The sequence below is a fragment of the Abrus precatorius genome, unplaced genomic scaffold, assembly GCF_003935025.1.
Source record: "Abrus precatorius isolate BTA unplaced genomic scaffold, Abrus_2018 Scaffold8, whole genome shotgun sequence".
Classification (NCBI taxonomy): Eukaryota; Viridiplantae; Streptophyta; class Magnoliopsida; order Fabales; family Fabaceae; genus Abrus; species Abrus precatorius.
In genome coordinates this window covers 11,167,015-11,189,513 of record NW_020874428.1, presented here as the reverse complement: position 1 = coordinate 11,189,513, position 22,499 = coordinate 11,167,015, and the positions used below count along the sequence as shown (strand labels likewise).

The 22,499-nt window shown below is 33.4% G+C and overlaps 1 protein-coding gene across 1 annotated transcript; it reads right to left on the bottom strand.

The window, feature by feature from the left end:
• Window positions 1–378: 378 nt before the first annotated feature.
• Window positions 379–5,940, bottom strand: LOC113874114 (probable alpha-amylase 2). Its single transcript, XM_027512335.1, has 13 exons — window positions 5,489–5,940; window positions 5,327–5,404; window positions 5,198–5,231; window positions 4,819–4,856; window positions 4,343–4,469; window positions 4,004–4,230; window positions 3,758–3,903; window positions 3,540–3,652; window positions 2,901–2,989; window positions 2,505–2,627; window positions 1,856–1,891; window positions 1,011–1,109; window positions 379–932 (listed from the first exon to the last, which is right to left on the bottom strand). The coding sequence occupies exons 2-13, from the start codon at window positions 5,342–5,344 to the stop codon at window positions 738–740; spliced, it is 1,245 nt and encodes a 414-aa protein (XP_027368136.1). The 5' UTR covers window positions 5,345–5,404; window positions 5,489–5,940; the 3' UTR covers window positions 379–737.
• Window positions 5,941–22,499: the final 16,559 nt, after the last annotated feature.

Here is a 22,499-nt window from a genome sequence, read left to right as displayed (position 1 = left end):
ACAAATAAAAGATTGAGGTTTTCAATGAAAAAGAAAATACATGTAGTTCAGCAGCACAAAAATTTAACTTTTAATTTATCTTTACAGCTTATATAGTTGTTTGATTTACTTCCCGAGTTTATTACTAAATTAACATTTTTAACTGATAAATTAATTTATTATGATCTTATTTTTTATTTTCCATTTAATATTATTTAATAATAGAACATCCATATTCATCATTTTCTTTTTTATTTAGAACTGCCTCATTTATGCATTAACGAAATTTTAACAAAGGTCGTCAATTAAATTTTATCATTCCAAAGATATTTTTCATTACTTTTTAACTTAAATTTCAAATAAGGTATATCTAGATAATATTTTAATTTTTTTTATCCTAATACATATTCATCTTCAGTTCAAATTCTTTTCACTTCATGAATATCATTTTTATAATCACTCTTTTAAAAACTTAAAAATCCAAATGATAATAATCGGTACTGATAGAAGTTTATTATTGTAATATAACATAAGCAAGGCCGCTTATTGTTATATATTACATGAACAAGGCAGCTATTGTTACATAATACACATCATACAAAAAGCAGCTATATAAGCCGGAAATACGTACGTTACAGAAAGGCGACTTCCAAAGCTACTTGTTGTAGGAAAAAGCTTATGTTTTACCATGTATTAGAAGTAGAAGCACGTAATTTCTGTGTGTACCGAGTGGGGAATGAAGGGTGATTGCTAGCGGATCACTGCTTATTCCATACAGCATAATTATGGCCAGAAGTTGATAGTGTCCATTCCCTCCCAGATGGGCACCACGAACCATCTCCAATCTTCATGCATAATTTCTCCCCGATGATTGCAGAGTAAAGGTTTTGCTTGGCCTCCAGAATCTTGATAGGCGATCTACTTTGAATACCTTGACGCTTGCGAATGTCAATCTGCAGTTAAAGATAAATCGGTTACTAAGTATCCCTTTGTCAGAGGAAGATGCTTATGCTACTAGTTCTGTTACGTACCAACTTCAAAATCTGCTCCCGAATTGAATTGCCCCAGTCAAAGAAGTGATCGTAGAAAACTGTTGGTATCCCAGGATGAGTCAATATGTATGCATACCCCTGCGGTAACCAAAAAGATTTTATAAAAGTGATCAGTGAAATCCATTTAATTAAAAGTTCAATTGTTTTGGGTATGGGAGCTAAAACCCCACAATTTTTTCAACCTTTTGTGGGTATCTAACTCTCAAGTCACAACTTAAATCAGAAAGGTCTAGGAGGAAAGACAACAAAAGAGCCTTTTCAAGATTAAAGGTGGTTATTTCCTTTTAACAAATCAACAATTCTGTTAGTCTCCAGACAGTACAACAGTGGAAGAAAAAATAAAGACCACAGGAGATAGTGTATTCCACCATGTCTACAAGGTGTCTTAAAAAAAATCGACTGTTTTCTTGCTGCTACACGATTATTTATATGCACAAACATTCTCCATCAACAGTGTTTGATTTGGCATGTAGTTCTGAACGATTGGTAGAACTGCGCATAGGCATCAACTGCTTGAAATTTACTAACTTTTGAGCTTTGTCTTTACCAGACGGGATAAAAAGAAGTTGATATACGGAACAATAAGTCGGTAGGAAACAGGTAGAGAAAGGATGAAGAGAAATAGATTACCAAGCAGCTAAATAATGGATAAATTACATATAGGATTGAGATAAATTTAAAATTATGCCCGTCAAGCAACCATGTGCATAAACATGCTTGCGTAAATATATTTATGCACATACATGGTACCATATGTAACTAATACCCTATGGACTGGAAAGCATTCTTTTAAATAGTCACTAATGCCCAAAAAAAAAAAGTACCTCCATAATATGGTTGCTGGGGAAAGGCCAATGAGCCTGCACAGAGTGAAACAAGGGCATAAATTCAAGATCTAGTGGACTAGCAGAAGAAAGCAATTTATTATTGCCCCAAAAAAACGCATAATGTCAAAGGAAATGGCGTCTTCACATGTTGGCGCCAAAGTTCTCAATAAAGACAAGTTTGAGGCAGTTATTTTTATTAATAAACAAGCTAAACTTCAGTTTACCCTTTATTGTTTAATATTTCAATTTACATAGTTACTTTCAAGAGTATACTTTATTTTACATGAATCTACCACACCCATAACTGGGCCAGTCTTCTCAGACTTCCAGCATGAGACAGGAAAGATGCTTACACATAATTTTTTGCTGATTAAACTCACCGTTTCCTCAGCGAGGAAGTTTTCATTATTTCTATCATACCAACTCCTTCCTCTAATAACTGGCTTTATTTGACAATTTTCTTCAATATTATACTAAAAAGAAATTAAAACAGGGGAAAAAATATACAAAGCTAGGTGCCACTATTATAATGGGATGAGTATTTACTACACTGGGACTGAAAAAATTTCCACCTCAACATGCAATTGTGTACTATAAACAAGAATAGTATATCCTCATGATATTGTCCAAGAAGCGCCTTTAGTACCTGAGTTGAGCCCGTATCATGATTATCTATAAATGTGACAGATCTTGAAGGCCACCACCCGACCACACCTGGAGGCTTCCCTTGAGTATCACGCAAACGCCAAAATTCTCCCTTGACAGCTTCCTACAAATTAGAAGTGCATCAGCATACATGAAATAATAAGGGATTTCGGGGGTGAGAAATGTAATTAAATGAATCTAATAACCAGTACATCTGCGAGTGTCCCAGTTTTTATGAAGATTCGATAGTAAGTAGAAACCAAATAATTGAACTGTAAAAAGTGAGGGGGAGCGGGGAGGGAGTGGAAATAATGAAATCTTCTGTCCGGGGAAGAGATTTAGATATGTTCATTTTTTAAAGCATTCACTAACTCGCTAAGCGCAAAATGCTGGGTACCTGAAGAATTCCCTTTGTTGTGAAGTCAAATGCAGTTGAAAGTTGTCCAGTGCCATCAATCCAATTGATAATTCGCTGCCTATGGCTATCTGCAAAGAGTGGAACATAAGTACGCTAAAGGCTGAACGATAATTTACAAAATGCAAAATAGAGATACCGAAAGTCACACTATGGAACAAGCTGATCCATATTTAAAAATAAAGGTAAAACATGACAAGTAAACAACATCAACATCTACTTTACGTCGTTATGTAATTTCCAAATAGGTCAATAGTTTGTCACTTGTATCAAAAAGAGAATCCTTGCAATTTGCAAGAACTTCTGAATTGTTTTATACTGTTTTTTTATTTTTATTTTTAAATAAATTAAATGAATAAAGTATAAACTTAAATTTCCATGCCAAATAGGTATGCTTCCCAACATGTAATACAAATATCTTTGTTTACGTGCAGCAATAATATGTCATATCAATAAAAAAATTTCAACCACTTTACAGGGAAAAGGAATATAAATTTTGAGCTTTTTAGTCCCCTCATAAAATATCTATATCCCAATGACCAACATATTTAGATTTCAAAAAATTTCAGAATTGTGCTTTATTATATTTGACGAATGAAAATATACATCTAAGCTGTGTACCTTGGTTATAGTCCAAAGTAGAACCCCTGTAGTTGCAAGAATCCCAATACTCCCCAACCGAGAACAACGGCTTTGCTCCTTCAATATATTCCTTAACATATTTTGGGGAAAACCTAAGTGACAGAATTGAAAGGTATAAAATTTCAAATCATGAGTGCATAATAAAAGAAAACAACACCAGGAAAAACCCAATACTCCAAAGGCATAACACGTCTTACCCTTTTGCAAAGTCAAAACGAAAATCCTGAAAGCCCACGTCATGACGCAACCAGCGGAGCCATCCTATGATATCCTTTCTCACAAAATCTTGAGTATGGTCAATATTGGGAAACCCCTGGAAAATGGCCCCCGTGCTTGGATTACCCTGAAATGAAAAACGCGTAGATTCAACAGGACAGGAGGAACTTCTATGTAAGATGCAGAGTTGGAATATGCGAAAATACATTGTAGGTAACAAATATTACCAGTCCACCACTACATGATGTCACAGCACGCTCATCCCACGCTAATCGAATTCCATCAAAACGATTATACATCCCTCCGCGTCCTTGGGTGGTGCCAGCACGATGATTGATAACTACGTCAGCCATTGACCTAACTCTGTGTTGCTTCATCTTTTGAAGTAAAGCTTTTAATTGTCTCTCGGAACCATATTTACTATCAACAGAGTAAAGGTCCTGTGGAGTGTAACCTGCAAAAGAGGGTGAAAAGGGAACATAACTGTACATTATGTCTTCCTGGGAGTTGAAGACAAAGACACTAAGACCATGTAATTTTATGCTTAATCCCTCTAAGGCTGTAACCTTCAGGTGAGAAGGATTGAGTTGGTGGTGGCAACCATACTGAAGTGAATCCAGCTTTAGCTATGTCAGGAACTTTGCCTTCTAAATTTTTCCACCAATTGTATTTGTGAGACTCCCAGTTGAATGCCTGCAAAGCAATTTTTTTTTCATGTCAATTCTACTCTGTGTGAAGGTCTTGGTAGTCTTAGACTCCAAAAAGATGAGATGTGGTATGATATGCACGCAATACTATTAGTTTTCCAAGAACATCACGTCTTTGCGGATAAATAGCATCATTGGAGCGCAGACAGAAAACAGTTCAATAAATAAAGCAAAAAAGAACTACAGAAGTGAAACTCAGGCCGATTTGGTTTTTCCAATTAGTGCATAATAACAACATTAACATGAAAATTATAGCACATCCTTGCCTTGAAAATTCTCCTATTATGTACAAGGAACTAGGAAGAAAAGCCAACACCAGAGTCGTTAAAATTTACCTGAAAAAGTATTTCTTTTCCATCCCTCAAAACTGAACCTGGTCACGTGCGCCAAGAAGGAGTAATTAGAAAATCAAAAGACCCGCTATCGAATTGACATATCAGTTACAACAGTTTTCATGCTAGTCCATTATCCATTATACCAAATATGTTTCAGTGTAACAGAGCGACTATATTTGGTTTGAAAAGTGTAACGCACGGAAAATAAGCCCCTTAATTAGAACAAGGTATTCATTATCCATTCCATGCATTGAAAATTCTAAACGGTAACCGGAGTTATTAGTCGATGTCATGCTAAAGTTAAACTAAATCGACGTGGTTTAATCACTGAAATTCTCTCAGTTATCATAATAAGGTTCGAAACGAGTGAAAAGCATACCAATATCAGATTGTTGATTGGTTTGATTACGTTCCTGCTCGTCAACCAAGAACCAAAAAATAAGAACAGACATATAAAAATTAAAAACAGATCGAGAGAGAGAAAGAATGAAGAGAAGTTGTTGCATACACCGTTCCAGAAGCCCATGTTAAGTCAAAGGTTATGATTGTTGAACTGGAGCAAGGAATTCACGGCCAACGCAGTAACCTTGATCCACGATAATCAAAAGATTATAGAATTTCGAATAATAATAAAATAAAGAGAGTTGAATATGAGAAGAGAGAAAGGTACCAGATTGATTTGGGAAAAAAAGAGCGTTGGAGGAATTAGTATTAATAGAGAGGAAAAGGAGAAAAAATCGGTGGAAATTAGAATCACGCATCTTCAGAGTCAGAGAATATTGAATTTGACGATAAAAGGGAATCGGCTTCTGAGAGGAGAAAGACAAAAGAAAGTGCCTCCGTGCGATTGGAGGAATAAAGAGGATGCATTGGGAATCCTGCGTGTGGCCACTTCATTGCTACAAATTTCAATTGTTTCTAGTGGTTTATCTTCTCTGCTACAAAGCTTGGAGAGTAAGCTACAGATATCGTTCAATTCCAGCACCACGGTTCCTATTCCTGAAAATGATTTCTCAAACTCTTCAACGGTGCTCTACAACGAGCTCCACTAGGCTTTTCTAGGCCCAGACAATTTTTCAGGACAAAAACAAGATACTTTTCAACTGACATTCAAGCCCAAAATAAAAGTGATAGATGCAAATAATTTTGTCATTTATATTACACGTTTATTCAATCAAAAGTAATATTCTCCATCCCTCTCTTTTCCTAAATTTATTTAATTATTCTTTTTTATTTGGATCAATCAACTATTAACACAAATAGTTTTCAATGAATGTCAATGGGTTGATGATTCTTGTGATATATGATTAAACATAATTAGAAACTTACCTATATATTTTAATAATTAGATTATTGTAAGGTGTTTTAAAATATACAAATTATTTATTAAGCTTTTTTAATATTGGTAGTAAAGAGTAATGAAATAGAAAAGAATGATATTTTATGAAGTTAGATTGCTACATTAAACAATGGTTTAAATGACATATATTGCAATGGATCTTATCCCAAAATTTCATTCAACATTTTTATTTCTGTTTTCCGCCCAAGATAAAATAAAAATGATTTTATTTTATAATTATGTCTCGTTTGTCTTCTTGGAGAAACCTCGTCGGCTAATCGCCATCCCCACTTTCACTCGCTATGTTCATATGGCGTTGGGAATTATGGAGTGTCTCACTTGGCATTGGAAACTATGAGAGCGTTAACAATGACAGTAATGTTGGGCGCCAATATTGGTCTCATGGTCTTTCTTGGTTTTCTTTCGGTTTGTGAAGAATGGATGTCCACTTTCTAGGCATCAACACCCTTTACAAGGGGCATCTTTCTTCTTCTCACCGTGTTTCATCCCACTTATTCAGATACTTTTGTAGGTGTACCCAAAAAGCACAAAAGTTCAGAATGTTAAAGAAGCAGCGTTCTCTATGTTCCCTCAAGGTAATTCCGGCCATCAAAGATGTATTTGTAATTGTCAGTACGAATATTTATTTTGTTAATATCTAATTATTAAAATAATTCAAAAATAAATTATTTTTTTAAACTTTTTTTTATGTCACTATTAGGTGCAAAACTTAATTTTTATTATTTTTCAAAAAAATTTATATATCTAGAAGAAGAAACTTATATTTTTTAATATTTTTTATATTAAGCAGATGAAACTTGAAAAATAATGATACAATTTCATTTATACAGTATATAAAATTTATTTTTAAGTTTGATGTGTCATTATTGTTTAAGTTTTATTTATTTACTATTAAAAAAATTAAAGTTTAAATATGTGATTAGTCCCTGTAAATATAATGTTATGCAATAAGTTTTTATTGTATTTTTTATTAAGATTCAGTCATCGAAATGTTTAAAAGATAATATTTACTCTCTTCCATCAATTTCCTTCAATTAAATGCTGAGCTGATTGACACAGAACTAGCTCAACACTCACACTTGAGATACCCCGTTATTTAATTTTTAATATTTTATTATTTAAAATTGTATTTACAAATAAGTCTCTAAATACATTTTAAATAATCATAGACAAGTCTCTTCTCTTTCTCTTTTCTCTTTTTGCTACCTCGCTCTTCCCTTCCCTACATTCCACCCTTCTAACTCCCTTTTACCACACCCACAACTATTGCATTGATTTCCAATATCTTAAATGTAGGCAAAAAACCTCTATCTACAACATAAAATCCTACAACACAACCATTAATTTGTGTAAAAGTACAACCACATTGAAAAAGATAAAGTAATGTCATAATATCCAAGTGACATGGTGATGAACACTTGAAATGTCTTCAATAAACACAATGACAATTAACACAATGACAAATAAAATAAAAATATTATGAGATATTCATTAAATGCAATAAAGATAGAATTATGAAAAGTAAGTTGCTACAAAAAAGATACCGCCTCAATTAAATAGTTTAGAGACAAAATCCAAAATATAATTAGTTAGCTCACAAAAAATCACATAATTAAAGGTAAAGAAAGCTAATGTGAAAATCCATCGTATATATATATGATACAAATCTAAGTTATATCTCCAATATATCAAGACTTTATTTTAAAAATATTTTAATTGATCTTTTTAGTGATTTGGTATCGTAAACATGCTGTTAATATATGTAAATACTTGTACTTACCTTTATTAAGCAACTATTGCTATCATTAGGAGATTGTAGTAACTTTATACAATATTTCTTAGGTAACTGCGTTATGTATATATTTTTATACTTATTATTTAACAACACCATATTTTGACACACACGATTTTAGCATGGTATCAAAGCTTTCCAAGCCCTAATAGGCATCGTGTACAAGCAAACCTTTGCTACTACAATGACAGATGCAAGCAAGATAACTCAAATAAAAGAGAATGTGAAGAATTAGGGGGATGGTGCCAAGAAGGGTCTGTGACCTTGTGATTTGAATGCAAGTGATAATTTAGGAAATGTGTTCACGCAAATGCAATTGCGTGGAGAAAACTATGAAGAATAGGCATGTGCTGTGAAGGTCTCACTACATGCCCGACTAAAGTAGGGATTCCTTGATGGAACCCATAAGAAACTAGAAGAGGACACAACAGAGATGGAAGATTGGTGGACAGTTCAATCTATGCTTGTCTCTTGGATATTGAACAGTGTTGAGCCAAGCTTGCGCTCCTCTATCACATATGTGAAGAATGTGAAGGACTTATGGGAGGACATTAGGGAGCATTTTTCTGTGGTGAATGGACCATAAATTCAATAGTTAAAGGCTGAACTGGCAGAATGCAAGCAATAAGGGACAACTATGGTTGCATATTATGGAAAATTGAAGACCTTTTGGGATAAATTGGTAAACTACGAACAAATTCCAAAGTGCACATGTGGAAGATGCAAGTACAACATTGGATTACAACTAGAAAATAGAAGGGAAGAAGAAAGAATCAATCAACTCCTAATGGGTTTGGATGATGTGGGTTATGGGATAGTGCGATCCAATATTCTAGCCGTAGACTCACTACCTTCCCTCAATAGAGTGTATGCAAGCATGGTGCAAGAAGAAATGATGATGATCACAAGAATGAAAGAAGAAAAAGGAGTAGTAATGAGACTCTCAGTGCAGATGACATACAAGAATAAGAGGCGAACTAAAACAAAATAGCTCTTGTGCTCGCACTATAATAGATCTGGACATGATGTCAAAGGATGCTTTCAACTAGTCGGATACCCAGAATGGTGGGGTGATTGCCCACGCAATGAAGGAAGTAGTAACTGAAGGACTTAGAAACAAGGTGGATGTGGGAGAAGTGGGTCAATACACGCAAATGTTGCACATGTCGCAGCTGAAACATGTAGTAAGTAAGGAGGAGAACCTTGCGGTATGGTGACTGGGCTTAGCAACGAGTGATGACAGACATTAATTGATATGTTTAATGCCAACAAGAGAAACAAAGCATAAAAGATGACTGGTAAGGGATGTTATGTTTTATGGATTATTGATAGTGGAGCTTCCAACCACATGACAAGGAGCTCAAGGAATTTAAGGGAATAACAAGATGTGGTAGCTTGTGCAATAGGGTTGTCGAACAGGGAGAACGTTCTCACAAATAAAGAAAGAACAATGATCTTTGAAAGGGAGTGATGAATCCATAGTTTGACTAATATTTTAGTGTAATTCTAACCCATTTGATAAGGAAAACATGTTAGAAACAGCAAAAAAACTTAGAAAAATATAATGATTGAAGGTTTTCTTTTATTATGTAGTTAGTTTAACATTTGTGAAATTTATGCTTAGAAATTAAAAATTTAATCTTGTTTTTGTAGGAATAATCTGAGCAAGGTTCATGGAAATCGAAGATCAATGGAAAGGAAGGGGAAGAATAACAATTCTGGACTCCAAAACACAAGAACAATGGAATGCAGGCTAGGCGTGACCACTATTGTTAGTGAAAGTGATCACTCCAAAGCTCAAAAGAGAAGTGAAGCCTAGGCATAACCACTTTTATCATTGAAAGTGAGTGTTCCAGAGAAGTCTCAGATTCAGCAAGCTCTGCGTAACCACTTTTATCAACAAAAGTGACCATTCTAGAGAAGGCAAAATTTCAGAGTATTCTGCGTAAACACTTTTATCATTGAAAGTGGATGTTCCAGAGAGTCCTCAACTTGGCAAGTTATGCGTGACTACTTTTATTCATAAAAGTGTTAACTGACAACCACTTGACCTCCTGCGTTGCAACTCTTAGCAGCAAAAGTGATAGTTCCAGACTTCCAGAATCACATTAGCCTCTGCGTAGCCACTCTTATGGAGAAAAGTGACACCGCACACAATCGAGAATTTCTATAAATACGTGATTAAGCTTAGAACTCGAGGTCTTTTGTTCATTTTTTATTTTTTCTATTAGATTCTCGTTGAGAGAGAGTGAGAGAGAGGATTGGGGTCAAATTTCGAAGCTCCAAGAAGAGGCATTGGATTGGAGCTCGTGGAGATGACTTCTCTGCAATTCTTCTCTTCTTCTCCTTCTTTCTTTTTCTCTATTGCAATGTGTGCTTAATTCTTCGTAGTTAGGAGTTTATGGATCTTGAATTGATGTATTGATTCAAATTTTGCTCCTTAAATTTGAGTTCTTGGATTAATTGAGTTGTTAATTCTGCTGTTATTGCAATCTTTGAATGGAAATTCGTATGATTAATCAAAGAGGGACATTTGCCAATGGAAGTTGGGTTTGCTTCTCTGATCTGAATTAGCAACTAGAATTAGGAATTTCTTAGGGATAAGGGAACCTAATCCTGCAATCCTAAGGTTCTAAGGCTTAATGCAACTTGAAATTAAACTTCACCTAAGGGATTAGGGTGGTTTAGTCACTTGTTAGGGTCAATGATTTAAGAGATTAAACTTTGACTATTAATAAGAGAAACTGATGGTCAATTAACCAATTGCTTGAATGTTTAGAGGCATAATTGAATTGATATTGACATTCTTGTGAAATAAATTCTTAAGTATCATTCATCCATTTCTAATCTCAACATCAAAGTCTGTACTATGTTTTCTACATGTTCTTTACCTTTTAATTGTTCTCATTTCTTGATTTCTGAATGTTACAACTCTTACAAATTCTTATAGCTCAAATAGTTATTGTTCTGTGAATTGATAACTGATTTCCTAATTCCCTGTGGAGACGATACTCTAATCTTAAAAATTACTCATTAGTTGCTGCAATTCCTAGTGTACTTACTAGTGTTTAGAATTGTAACAAGTTTTTGGCGCCGTTGCCGGAAAATTTGAGTTTCAATATCATTAGTAACAGGAATATGACTAGATTGAGCATTTCTTTTTGTTGTTTTACTTTCTAATTTTTCTGCATAATTTTTTCCTACATTTTGTGTAGTTTTCTGCATAATTTTAGATTTCATTTTGCTTAGTTACTAATTCCATTTGAATTTTCTTTACTTTCTTTTTGTATGCAAGGAAAAACTAGAAAAATAAATTGCTTTATTGTTTGATGTTAACCAACATGTATCAGAATTTTCACCAAAGCCAAAGTGTAAGAACAAAAGCTTATGAGCAGATGATTTGAATGCTTTAATTAATAATTTTCAGGCTAGAGTTGCCCAAACTAACCCCTTGGTTTGTGATTTTTACAGTGAAAACGATTTGAATGAAGCCTATGATGTGGCTGCACCAGAATTTCAAGAAGAAATCAATTTTGGAGGAAATTTTCAAAGATCTGAATATACCTTTCCTTATTATTATCAGTGGCAAGCTAATATGAGTCAGACATATTATGATTGGAATCAACAAATGCCAGCTGCAACAACACCATTCTCCAGTCCTCAAATTTCACAGCCTTGTTTTCAAGTATCATATTCTCAATCTCAAAGAGGAAAATAGCCTTCAAAGACTCTTTCAAAAAGAATAAATGAACTTGAAGAAACTTTGCTTCAATTCATGGAATTCACTCAGTCAAGTTTCAAGAATCAAGAGGCATCGGTGAAGAAGATGGAGATACAAATAGGACAAATTTCAGAACAATTGTTAAAAAGGAATGATGAGAGATTTCCTAGCAACACCATGATGAACCCAATAGAGCAATGCCAAGCTACTTTCACAAGGAGTGAGGTAGAAACTTCAAGTCCAAAAGTTGTTGAAAAAAAGAGAGCATTAAGTAAATATGAAGAAAACAAGATTCAGTATAAGCAACAAGAGGATTGCAAGGAAGAGCAATTAACAATTTTAAAGAAAGAAAAACCAAAGGACTGCAGCAAGACACAACATGAGAAAAGAACCAAAAAGCAGTTGTTTGAAGATGCTTGCAAGCCAATAGATGAAGCTCAATGCAAAAAGTTTTCATTTCCTCAAGGACTGCAGAATTCTAAGCAGGGAAAATAGAATGATGATTCTATTTTAAGAGAGATGTTTGCTGGAATTAGATATGAAGATAATAAAGAGCATGAAAGGAAGCTTGTTGAGTATATCAAGCTGCTAGAAGTTCCTCCACTTTTATTTCATCCATGTTCTAAATTAAATTAAGAGCTACAAGTTGGTAAGAAAAAGGGGAAACGTTTCAAGATAGAGCCAGAGCCATTATCATCAAAATCATCTCTTAGAATCAAAGATCAATAGGCGTCAAGCTAGTGACGTTAAAAGAGCGCTTGTGAGAGGCAACTCACATTTTTTGACCCTTTATTCTTGTTAGGATTTAGTATAGAAACTTTTACTTTTTAGTTAATTTTGAATTTTAGAATTCTGCATTTTCTGAATACTTAGCTTGAATGTAGTGGTTAATTCTGAATTTTCATGAGCAATAATGAAATGTAATTAAAATTTTGATGATTGTTTGATAAGTAAGAACGAAGTGATGAAATTCTGTTTTTAAGGATGATAAGCAATTGAGTAATCACTTTAAGGCAGAAGTGTTGGAATGCAGAAGTTACATCATGAGATTGATCATTTAGGTTAACACTGTGAGTGCATAAACTGTCCACGCAAAGGCAATTACTCTTGGTTTTTTAGTTAAAAATTTGCGCGTTAACACTCTGGTCACATAAAGTGTTAACGTACAACTGAGTTACATTGGGAGTTGTCACTCTTAGTGCTCACAGTGAAAGCACGCAAACAATTTCACACTGGGCGTTACTACTCTGATTACTTAGAGTGATAACGCGCGCCAGAGTACAACTTTTGCATTACTACTCTGAGCATTTACAATTACCACGCGCGCCAGTGGTAAATTGAAAGTCTTTACTTCAACCACTTGGAGTAGTCACGTGAATTGCACATTGCATTTTAAGTAATAACCTTGAATAATTAGAGTAAGTACGCACACATGGCATTTCATTAAATTTTTTCAGAGTGCTTACTTTCCCTAATTAAAGTGGTTACCTGCTTTGCGTTTCTATTTAAACCATTCAGAGTGATAACGCAAAAGCATCACACCCTAACCCTCACATATGCACTGAACCCCAGCTCTAGCAAAATTGAATTTCTTGCTCATTATTATTTGCGTTTTTGTTGATTATATATTTCATCGTTATCTTCGAGTAGGATTGCATCATTCCTGCACTTCAATTTCAGGTATTTCTTCCTCCAATCTTAAAATTTCTAATTAGGGTTCTTCAGAGTTTGAATTTGGGAAATTTTGGGAATTTAAAATTGGGGACAATTTCTGTGAAATTACTGGTTTGAATATGAAATTGAAGATTGATAGGGTTCGTTTCATGCTTAAATTGTAAATTTTAATGGAAAATCAACACTGCATCAGGGTTTTTCGTATGAATGTGTTGCTATGATTTGTGCTTATATATGGACTTGGTTCCTGAGCAATTTATTGTGAAATTCATGCAATTTAATGTTAGAATTTGCTTGAAATATGTCCTGCATAATTCTGAAATAATTTTGATAGGTCAATTGTGTACAAGGGATTTTCAAAGTGAATCTTGTAAGTACTAATGTGATTTTTGGTACTGAAAATTGTTTGATCAAGATATTATGGATTATTGTTTTGATACATTGCATTGAATTGTTCTGAATTTTTTTTTTTTTACGATGGAACTTTGATTCTGCATTTGTTGTCATACTACTCTTCATTTAGCACATTGCACATGAAAATTAAGAGTTGAGCTGAACCTAAAAACTTATCCTACACTTGGACATAGCTATATACTGATGAATTCCACTGGAATTATAACTTGCTGATGGTTCACATAGTTTTAAGATAGCATATTCTCTGTATTTGGAGTTAGAAAAAGTGCTGCAACTGTTGAAATAATTCATGCACACTTGGTTAAATTCTGAACTAATTCTTCCTTGGTTTAAAATTGTGATATGTACAGAAAATGGCAAGCACACCAAGGAAAACTCCAAGAACTAAAAGGGGAAGATTTTCAGCTGGTCCCTCTTCAAGAACAATCCCTGACCATGACCCAAGATTTCAAACTATTGTACATGAAAACTACTTCAAAGCCAAGATTTTGAGGAGGAAGATTGTGCATGATAGAAATTTTGAATTAAAAGAGGGAGAACATCCTAAATTCTCTAAACAGATTCAGAAGAGAGGATGGGCGATTTTCACATCTATTGCAGGAAAAGGTTCCAAGGAAATAATTCAAGAATTTTATGCTAATGCTTTGAGGACCAGAGAAGAACATCTACTCTCCAATCACACTGCTGTTAGAGGCACTGTAGTAAATTTTTTTGCTGAGAACATCAATAAAGTTCTGAAAATTGCCATTTAGAAGGAAGAAGGACAACAAGATTTCTTAGAAATTGGGAAAGCTATGGATAAGGATTACACTGAAATTCTTCACAGAATTGGCAGACCTGGAACTACATGGGAAATGAATGCAAGGGATGAAGCTAAAAACATCTTGACACCAAAGAATATTATGACTAAGAATCTGCTACCTTTTGCCAAAATATGGAGTATTTTCATACTTAGTTCATTCATGCCGGTGATGCACAATTCTACACTTGCTGTCAAGAGTGCTGAACTTATATTTGCCATAGTTAGTGACTTCTACATTAATGTGGGAGAAGTAATTAACAGCAGCATAAAGGCAATTCTGAAATCAAAGAAGGATTCTCTAGCTTTTTCAGGTTTAATTACTTTGCTTTATGAAGATGCAGGGGTAAATCTTGGTGAATTCTATGAGAAAATCAAAGCTACTCCTCCCATCACAGCAGCCATGATCAAGGACATCTATGCAAATACTCCAGTTACTGCTGCCACACCAGTCTCTACAAAATTTAAGAAGGATCCTCCTCTCAAACTCAGAACACAGCTGCAACAAATTTTGGATAGACAGGATTCTTTAGCTGAGAGGAAAAATGCTCTACGTGAAAGTAATAAGGTTGGAGTTATGCTATTGGAGAATATTGGTAAGAAGTTAGGCATGTCCAGGGAGCAGCTCTATGAGTCAGAGGTGGAAAATGCACAATGTCTTAGAGCCTCTACATTCAACAACCTCCCTATATTCAACCCTTACTTCAACACTCCACTAAGAGTTAATTCGGATGCAAGTGATGAGAGTGAAGAGGAAGATGAGAAAAAAGAGAAGAGCTTAAATGAAGAAGCAGCAGCAGAATCGATTAGGATTTTTAAGTCTGTTGTTTTTAATTTCAATTTATGTAAATTTTAACAATTAGGGATTTTTGTTTCTGTAAATGCAGTAGTTGTTCAGAACAATTTTAATACTTTATAGTTGTAATGAAGTTCAATTTCTTTTAGTTTTAGAATTCTGCATTTTTAATTACCTTACTTTTCTGATAATTGATGTAATTTTGGTATTTTGTGCAGAAAAATGTCACAATCACACAACACTCACACAGAATGGATGCTGACACCTGCACAAGCTGCCATGAAAGGGGGTTATTCTTTACCTCTTATTCATGTGTTAGCTTCACAATACACTGAAATGTTCTGAAAAGCACAAAAATATTAGAGTAGATATTAAACTGCTTTATGTGAATCAAATGAAGTCTAATTGATAATTCTGTGAACTATGTTTGACTTTTCTTTTGAAGTTGTTTTTCCCATTCTCAAAATGAGATCACACTTGTATTTTTAAAATGAGGCAGTCTTGCCACTAGGTGCATATAATTCTGAAAAAGTGAATTGTGAGTTCATTGATTAGCATGTTTACTTACAAACCTCTAGTGAGACTTGAGCTGCATACTTTTCTTGCACGTGTGATTAATCATATTTTGCTGCACCCTTTAGAACTTGCCTGGTTTCTTGATTAAATATGCAATTTACAGTTTTCACATATATGATGGAGGCCTTGTTTGAATATGCCTAGTTAGCCTAAATGACCTCCTTTGTGCTTGATTGTCTTAGTTCACCCCTTTGAGCTTAATATCCCTTTTCTTGAAATTATCTCATTATAAGCCTTGCTGAAAAACCAATTTTACCATTCAAATGAAAAGAGGCATAGTGAGTCTAATCAAGAATGAATTTTAAAACTAAGTTTGGGGTGGCATCCACATTTTAATTGCTTGAGGACAAGCAATGTTCTAAGTTTGGGGTGGGGAATAGCAAGCTATCTAAGTTTTGAGTTCAAAAAGACAAAAAGAAATAATAAAAAGCTGCAAGAAGATATGCAGCAAAGATGGTGAAAATAGAAAAATGTGAGTTTAAAAGAAAGAATTGCAGCAAAGTACTGCAGGAAAAGGAAAAGAAAATCAATGAAAAGAAAATAGTGAATGAAAGTAAGAAAAGAAAGAAGAAAAACTAGAATTTTGCTGCACGAGTGAAATTATATGCTGCATTATTGAGGGAGTTAGTGAGAAATGATGCAGACCCATGCTAGTTTTAAAGTCATTCACTCAAAATGTCTCTGATCTTTTGAAATTGCATGAATTGTTTTGCATTTTGTTCAATACCTACCTTGACCTTAGCCCTATTATAACGTGCAAAAAGTCCTTTGGATGTGTGATTGACTATATTAAGCAGAGGAAATTGAGAATATGGCAAGCATATGGTAGAGTGTAGTTAAATTGATGATGTAAAGAGAAAACAATACCTAAACATTGTTGAGTGATGAGGGAAACACTTCCAAGTGAGCTGTGATCATGTTTATTAATTGTGCTCACATAAATTTTGATGAAATATATGAACTAAGATAACAATTCTTACTCAATGATGATTAATGCAGTGTGACTATCATGCTAAGTATTTGGATGAACAATTTGATTGAAAATTTTGCAGAAAACACATAATTGGAATTTGAAATTTATGAGAAAAGTAGTTTGTAAAATGATTTTTGAAAAATAGAGGAATTACCTTTGATTTAGTTTGATTTGCTTGAGGACAAGCAAAAGTTCAAGTTTGAAGTAGTGATGAATCCATAGTTTGACTAATATTTTAGTGTAATTCTAACCCATTTGATAAGGAAAACATGTTAGAAACAGCAGAAAAACTTGGAAAAATATAATGATTGAAGGTTTTATTTTATTATGTAGTTAGTTTAACATTTGTGAAATTTATGCTGAGAAATTAAAAATTTAATCTTGTTTTTGTAGGAATAATCTGAGCAAGGTTCATAGAAATGGAAGATCAATGAAAAGGAAGGGGAAGAAAAGCAATTCTGGACTCTAAAACACAAGAACAATGGAATGCAGGCTAGGCGTGATCACTATTGTCAGTGAAAGTGATCACTCTAAAGCTCAAAAGAGAAGTGAAGCCTGGGAGTAATCACTTTTATCATTGAAAGTGAGTGTTCAAGAGAAGTCTCAGATTTAGCAAGCTCTGTGTAACCACTGTTATCAACAAAAGTGAGCGTTCCAGAGAAGGCAAAATTTCAGAGTATTCTATGTAAACACTTTTATCATTGAAAGTGGATGTTCCAGAGAGTCCTCAGCTTGGCAACTTGTGTGTGGCCACTTTTACTCATAAAAGTGTTAACGCACAACCACTCGACCTCCTGCGTTGCAACTCTTAGCAGCGAAAGTGATAGTTCCAGACTTCCAAAATCACATTAGCCTCTGCGTAGCCACTCTTATGGAGAAAAGTGACACCGCACACAATCGAGAATTTCTATAAATACATGATTAAGCTTAGAACTCGAGGTCTTTTGTTCATTTTTCATTTTTTCTGTTAGATTCTCGTTAAGAGAGAATGAGAGAGAGGATTGTGGTCGAATTTCGAAGCTCCAAGAAGAGGCATTGGATTAGAGCTCGTGGAGATGGCTTCTCTGCAATTCTTTTCTTATTCTCCTTCTTTCTTTTTTTCTGTTGCAATGTGTGCTTAATTCTTTGTAGTTAGGAGTTTATGGATCTTGAATTGATGTATTGATTCAAATTTTGCTCCTAAAATTTGAGTTCTTAGATTAATTGAGTTGTTAATTCTGCTGTTATTGCAATCTTTGAATGGAAATTCGTATGATTAATCAAAGAGGGACATTTGCCAATGGAAGTTGGGTTTGCTTCTCTGATCTGAATTAGCAACCAGAATTAGGAATTTCTTAGGGATAAGGGAACCTAATTCTGCATTCCTAAGGTTCTAAGGCTTAATGCAACTTGAAATTAAACTTCACCTAAGGGATTAGGGTAGTTTAGTCGCTTGTTAGGGTCAATGATTTAAGGGATTAAACTTTGACTATTAATAAGAGAAACTGATGGTCAATTAACCAATTGCTTGAATGTTTAGAGGCATAATTGAATTGATATGACATTCTTGTGAAATAAATTCCTAACTATCATTCATCCATTTCTAATCTCAACATCAAATTCTACACTCTATTTTTTATAAGTTCTTTACCTTTTAATTGTTCTTGTTTCTTGATTTCTGAATGTTACAACTCTTGCAAATTCTTATAGCTCAAATAGTTATTGTTCTGTGAATTGATAATTGATTTCCTAATTCCCTATGGAGATGATACTCTGATTTTAATAATTACTCATTACTTGCTGCAATTCCTAGTGCATTTGCTAGTGTTTAGAGTTGTAACAACAGGGAGCTTAAATTAAAGAATGTGCTATATGTTTTGAAATTGAGATGCAATTTAATCTCAGCATCACAATTAACTGATGATATGAATTGCTTAGTGTTATTCACTAATAAGCTTTATGTGATACAGGACCTCGCTTTGAAGATGTTGATTGGAGTGAGTGAATGAAAAGATGGGCCATCATTACCTTCTTGAAAATTCATTCCTTTCTTTTTTTCCATCAATGCTTTCTTCTCCATTAATAGTTGGTCTTCTAACTGGGCATCTTGAACCTGTTCTAAAATGCCACTTGTAACCCTTAACATTCCAAACTTGAGGCTCATGATAATTTGGTTTGAGAAGTTGGAGATGGAGCAAATGTGAACTTTCTAAACTGAATATGGTTTTGTGGATTGGATATTCTTCTCCATAAATAATTTTTTCCCCATATTGAAACATCTCTTTCTCTGAAGATTAAGGATATGATAGATGACAAAGGGGATGGGATATTGACCACTTTATAGCAATCCTTACTTCTTTTGAGATCTCTTTGGTCATGGAACAATAGCCTCTAGTACCAAACATGAATGATAAGGTGCATTGGGACTATGAGAAGGATAGAGCCTTTACCATAGCATAGGTGTATAGGTTGATTACTAGAGGCATAACTTCACCAAATTCCCCTAATTTTAATCTTGTGTGGAAGTGGCCTAGGATGTAGAGAATTTGTTTTCTTTCGTAACGCGTGCTGGTTGGAGCTTTACTAATAAATGAGCTACGATTTGTAAGGCATGTAACTAATGATCCTAGATGTCCTATGTGTAAGGTGGAAGTTAAATCAATCCTTCATATTTTTTGCAATTGCAGTTATGCTCGAAAGGTTTGGATGAATTTACTTCCCTCGTTGTGAAGGCATCATTTCTTTAGGCTGCCCTTGAAGGAGTGGATGGAGCATAACCTAAGATGCACTACATATAATTACCATGTCCAATGGCAAGTTCTAATTGGTATAGCTCTTAATGAATTATAAACTAATGATAGATGCAAAGTGGTTTTCAAAAATCATGCAATGACAGAGTGCGCAATGGTGGGATGAGTTCAAGCATTGGGAATTTCATTATGTGGTGTTTTGGGGTTGTCTAAGCCTTGCCTTGATTCGTTAATATAGGCAATAGAACCCCTATCTAAATCGTATCCATTGTTGGAAGGGTAAGTGAAGCTTAATTGTGATGGGACTTTTTCATAAATCATAATCTAGTGGGGTGTGGAGGTATAATGAGGGATGATCAGGTAGGTTCCTAGCTATTTGCTTTTGCTACGAGGTTGAAGCCATTATTGGTCTTGTTCTCTAAACTTATAAGGATCAAGCAAGGTCTCATGCTAGTTGTTAAGGAAGGATATGACTTTTTAGTGGTGGAATATGATAATGCTGACGCAATAGAAGCCTCATGTATACGAGCTCATGCTTTTCATGATATCCACGCTGACAGACAATGCTGAGTCGCTATCAAAACACCTAAGTTTCTCTAAAAATTTTGCGACATAGAGCTCAACCTAGGTCGATTCATAGAGACATCTATTCAGTTAAATTTAATTTTAGGTTCTTTAATAATGTGAGTAAAGTTTGGGGGTTTGAAAACTTGGAATCAATTAAATTAAATTACGAACACAATTAACTTAAATAAAAATAGATTAAGAATTATCATCCACAGAATCTCAAATGCATGTAATTTTGATTATCACAGTATTTAAAGATTTTAATTCAAATTTGAACAATTACCTAATCCAATTATTAATTCAATCAAATAACCTAATTGAATTGGATTACAAATTAAATCAATTATCATTTAACATAATATGAATTTAATTATTAAATCAAAATTCAATCGAATCCTAATTTGAATTCTAACAATAGAAAAGTTAATTATAACCACAATTCACAAATCTGACATTAGAGAAAAAAAAGAACAAACTCAGAGCAATTAGCCCAAAACTCAAATCGGATTTACACCATCTGAATTTCATGGATTGATTGAGAGGTTTATCCTTCCATTGAAATACTTAACCCAAGCGAGAATGAAAGGAAGATGAGAGAATTCGAGAAAATGTAAAAATAAGGATTCTTATTAAGAGTCAAATATTAAAAACTAAAGTATAAAAAATTGCACACCCTAATTCAGAACCTTATTAGTCTATTTATAGGTTTTGATTAGGGTAAACTAAATGGCTAAAATTTGGGTTTCATATTTATAAGCCTAAATACAATTTTTTAATAACAAGTGTCCAAATGCAATCCTACAAAAATATTCAGCAAATCTACCTCAACTTCAAAAAATTATAAAAAATAAAAAATAACTCTAAATCCAGTTATCCATATATGCATTTTGAAGTCCTAGATGTGTAGAATCCAATGCAAATGAAATCAGCAAAAAAAGATATCTGTAGAAAATGTTGTGAAAAAAAAAGTAGTCAGAAGTTAGAATAACCGAAAATACAAAATTAAAGCATTTATTTGTAACAAGCCTAATTTATTCAAATAATTAGAAAATGGTAAAAATTTTAAAAATAAAGTACATAAAAAGTATTTAGAAATCAAAATAAAACTATAAATGTAAACATAAAATATGTTATATCACACACATCAGTGCTTCAAATTTAGAACTGTATCCTCTTTTATTTAGGCCAAGATTGTTAGGAGATCCAACAAGATAGCTGATAACTTAGCAAGTCACGGTAAACAAGCGAAAGGCTTGAAAATTTTTTATTTTGTTCTAAATTTTATTTCTCTTGTGTTATTTTATGATGGTTGTGGTTCATTTTATTGTGAAACATAACTATTAGTTGCTTAAGCCTTTGCCCTTTTTATTCATCAAATTTTTTTTTCTTACTTCCACTATTTAACTAATAATTAAAGATCAATTACTTTGAGATATAAGAAGTTTTGCTCTTAAAATAATATCTTATTCAACTTTATTAATCTAAAGAGACTAATTTTAAATATTTAAAAATAATTTTTATATTAAAAGATAAAATTTATTATTTTTAATATAATAAATATTTTTTTATATAAATATTGTCATTTTTAGTTTCTTATCTTCAACCCTAAAAATTAGGGTTAACATTTTTCAATAGTATAAGATATTAAGGAGAGATTCTTACTTAAAAATAGTTTTTGTGGCCATATTTAATGTTACATAAGACAACTAAGGTGGTAAGCAATGACTAATATAGTAACACCTTTTTGCTATAATAAAATAATACTTTTAAAGCAAATAAAATCAGGAAAGTTATTTAAATATGGCATTTGGTTATTAAAAATTACAAAAATATAATGTTTTTGGCATATTTACTAGGTGGCATTTCAAAAAATGCCAATGACAACTTTTGCAGGAATAGAACCATGGCTGCATGCTCAAATAGAGTTTTAAGTACCATAAAGTTCTCAAAAAATGTCAATGGCGACTTTTAGAAGAATGTTTGGAGGGAAATTGTATTCGTTAAGAAGTAATAAAGAGTTCTAAATTAAGTTTCCGAATTATCGTTCCACAAGGATTATCTTCCAATTACTAAGAATTTCTTTATTTGATTGTTTGAATGTAAAGGACTGATGAATCCACATTTTATTGGATTTTTACTTGTCTTTTTATTGTTTCTTAATAGAAAAAGTAGACTTAGGAAGTGTAAATAACACAAAAACACCATTTTGGTCAAATATCATAGGTTTCTTAATTTTTGGTTAATTTACATTGATTTACATATATATAATTTACAATTTTG

What these genes read in the sequence shown, in the direction of transcription:
- LOC113874114 (XM_027512335.1), bottom strand. An exon ending in CAACAAAGGGAATTCTTCAG is followed by an intron (nt 2,628 to 2,900) that starts GTACCCAGCATT and finishes TCTAATTTGTAG; the next exon opens with GAAGCTGTCAAGGGAGAATT. An exon ending in ATGATACGGGCTCAACTCAG is followed by an intron (nt 1,892 to 2,504) that starts GTACTAAAGGCG and finishes CACTCTGTGCAG; the next exon opens with GCTCATTGGCCTTTCCCCAG.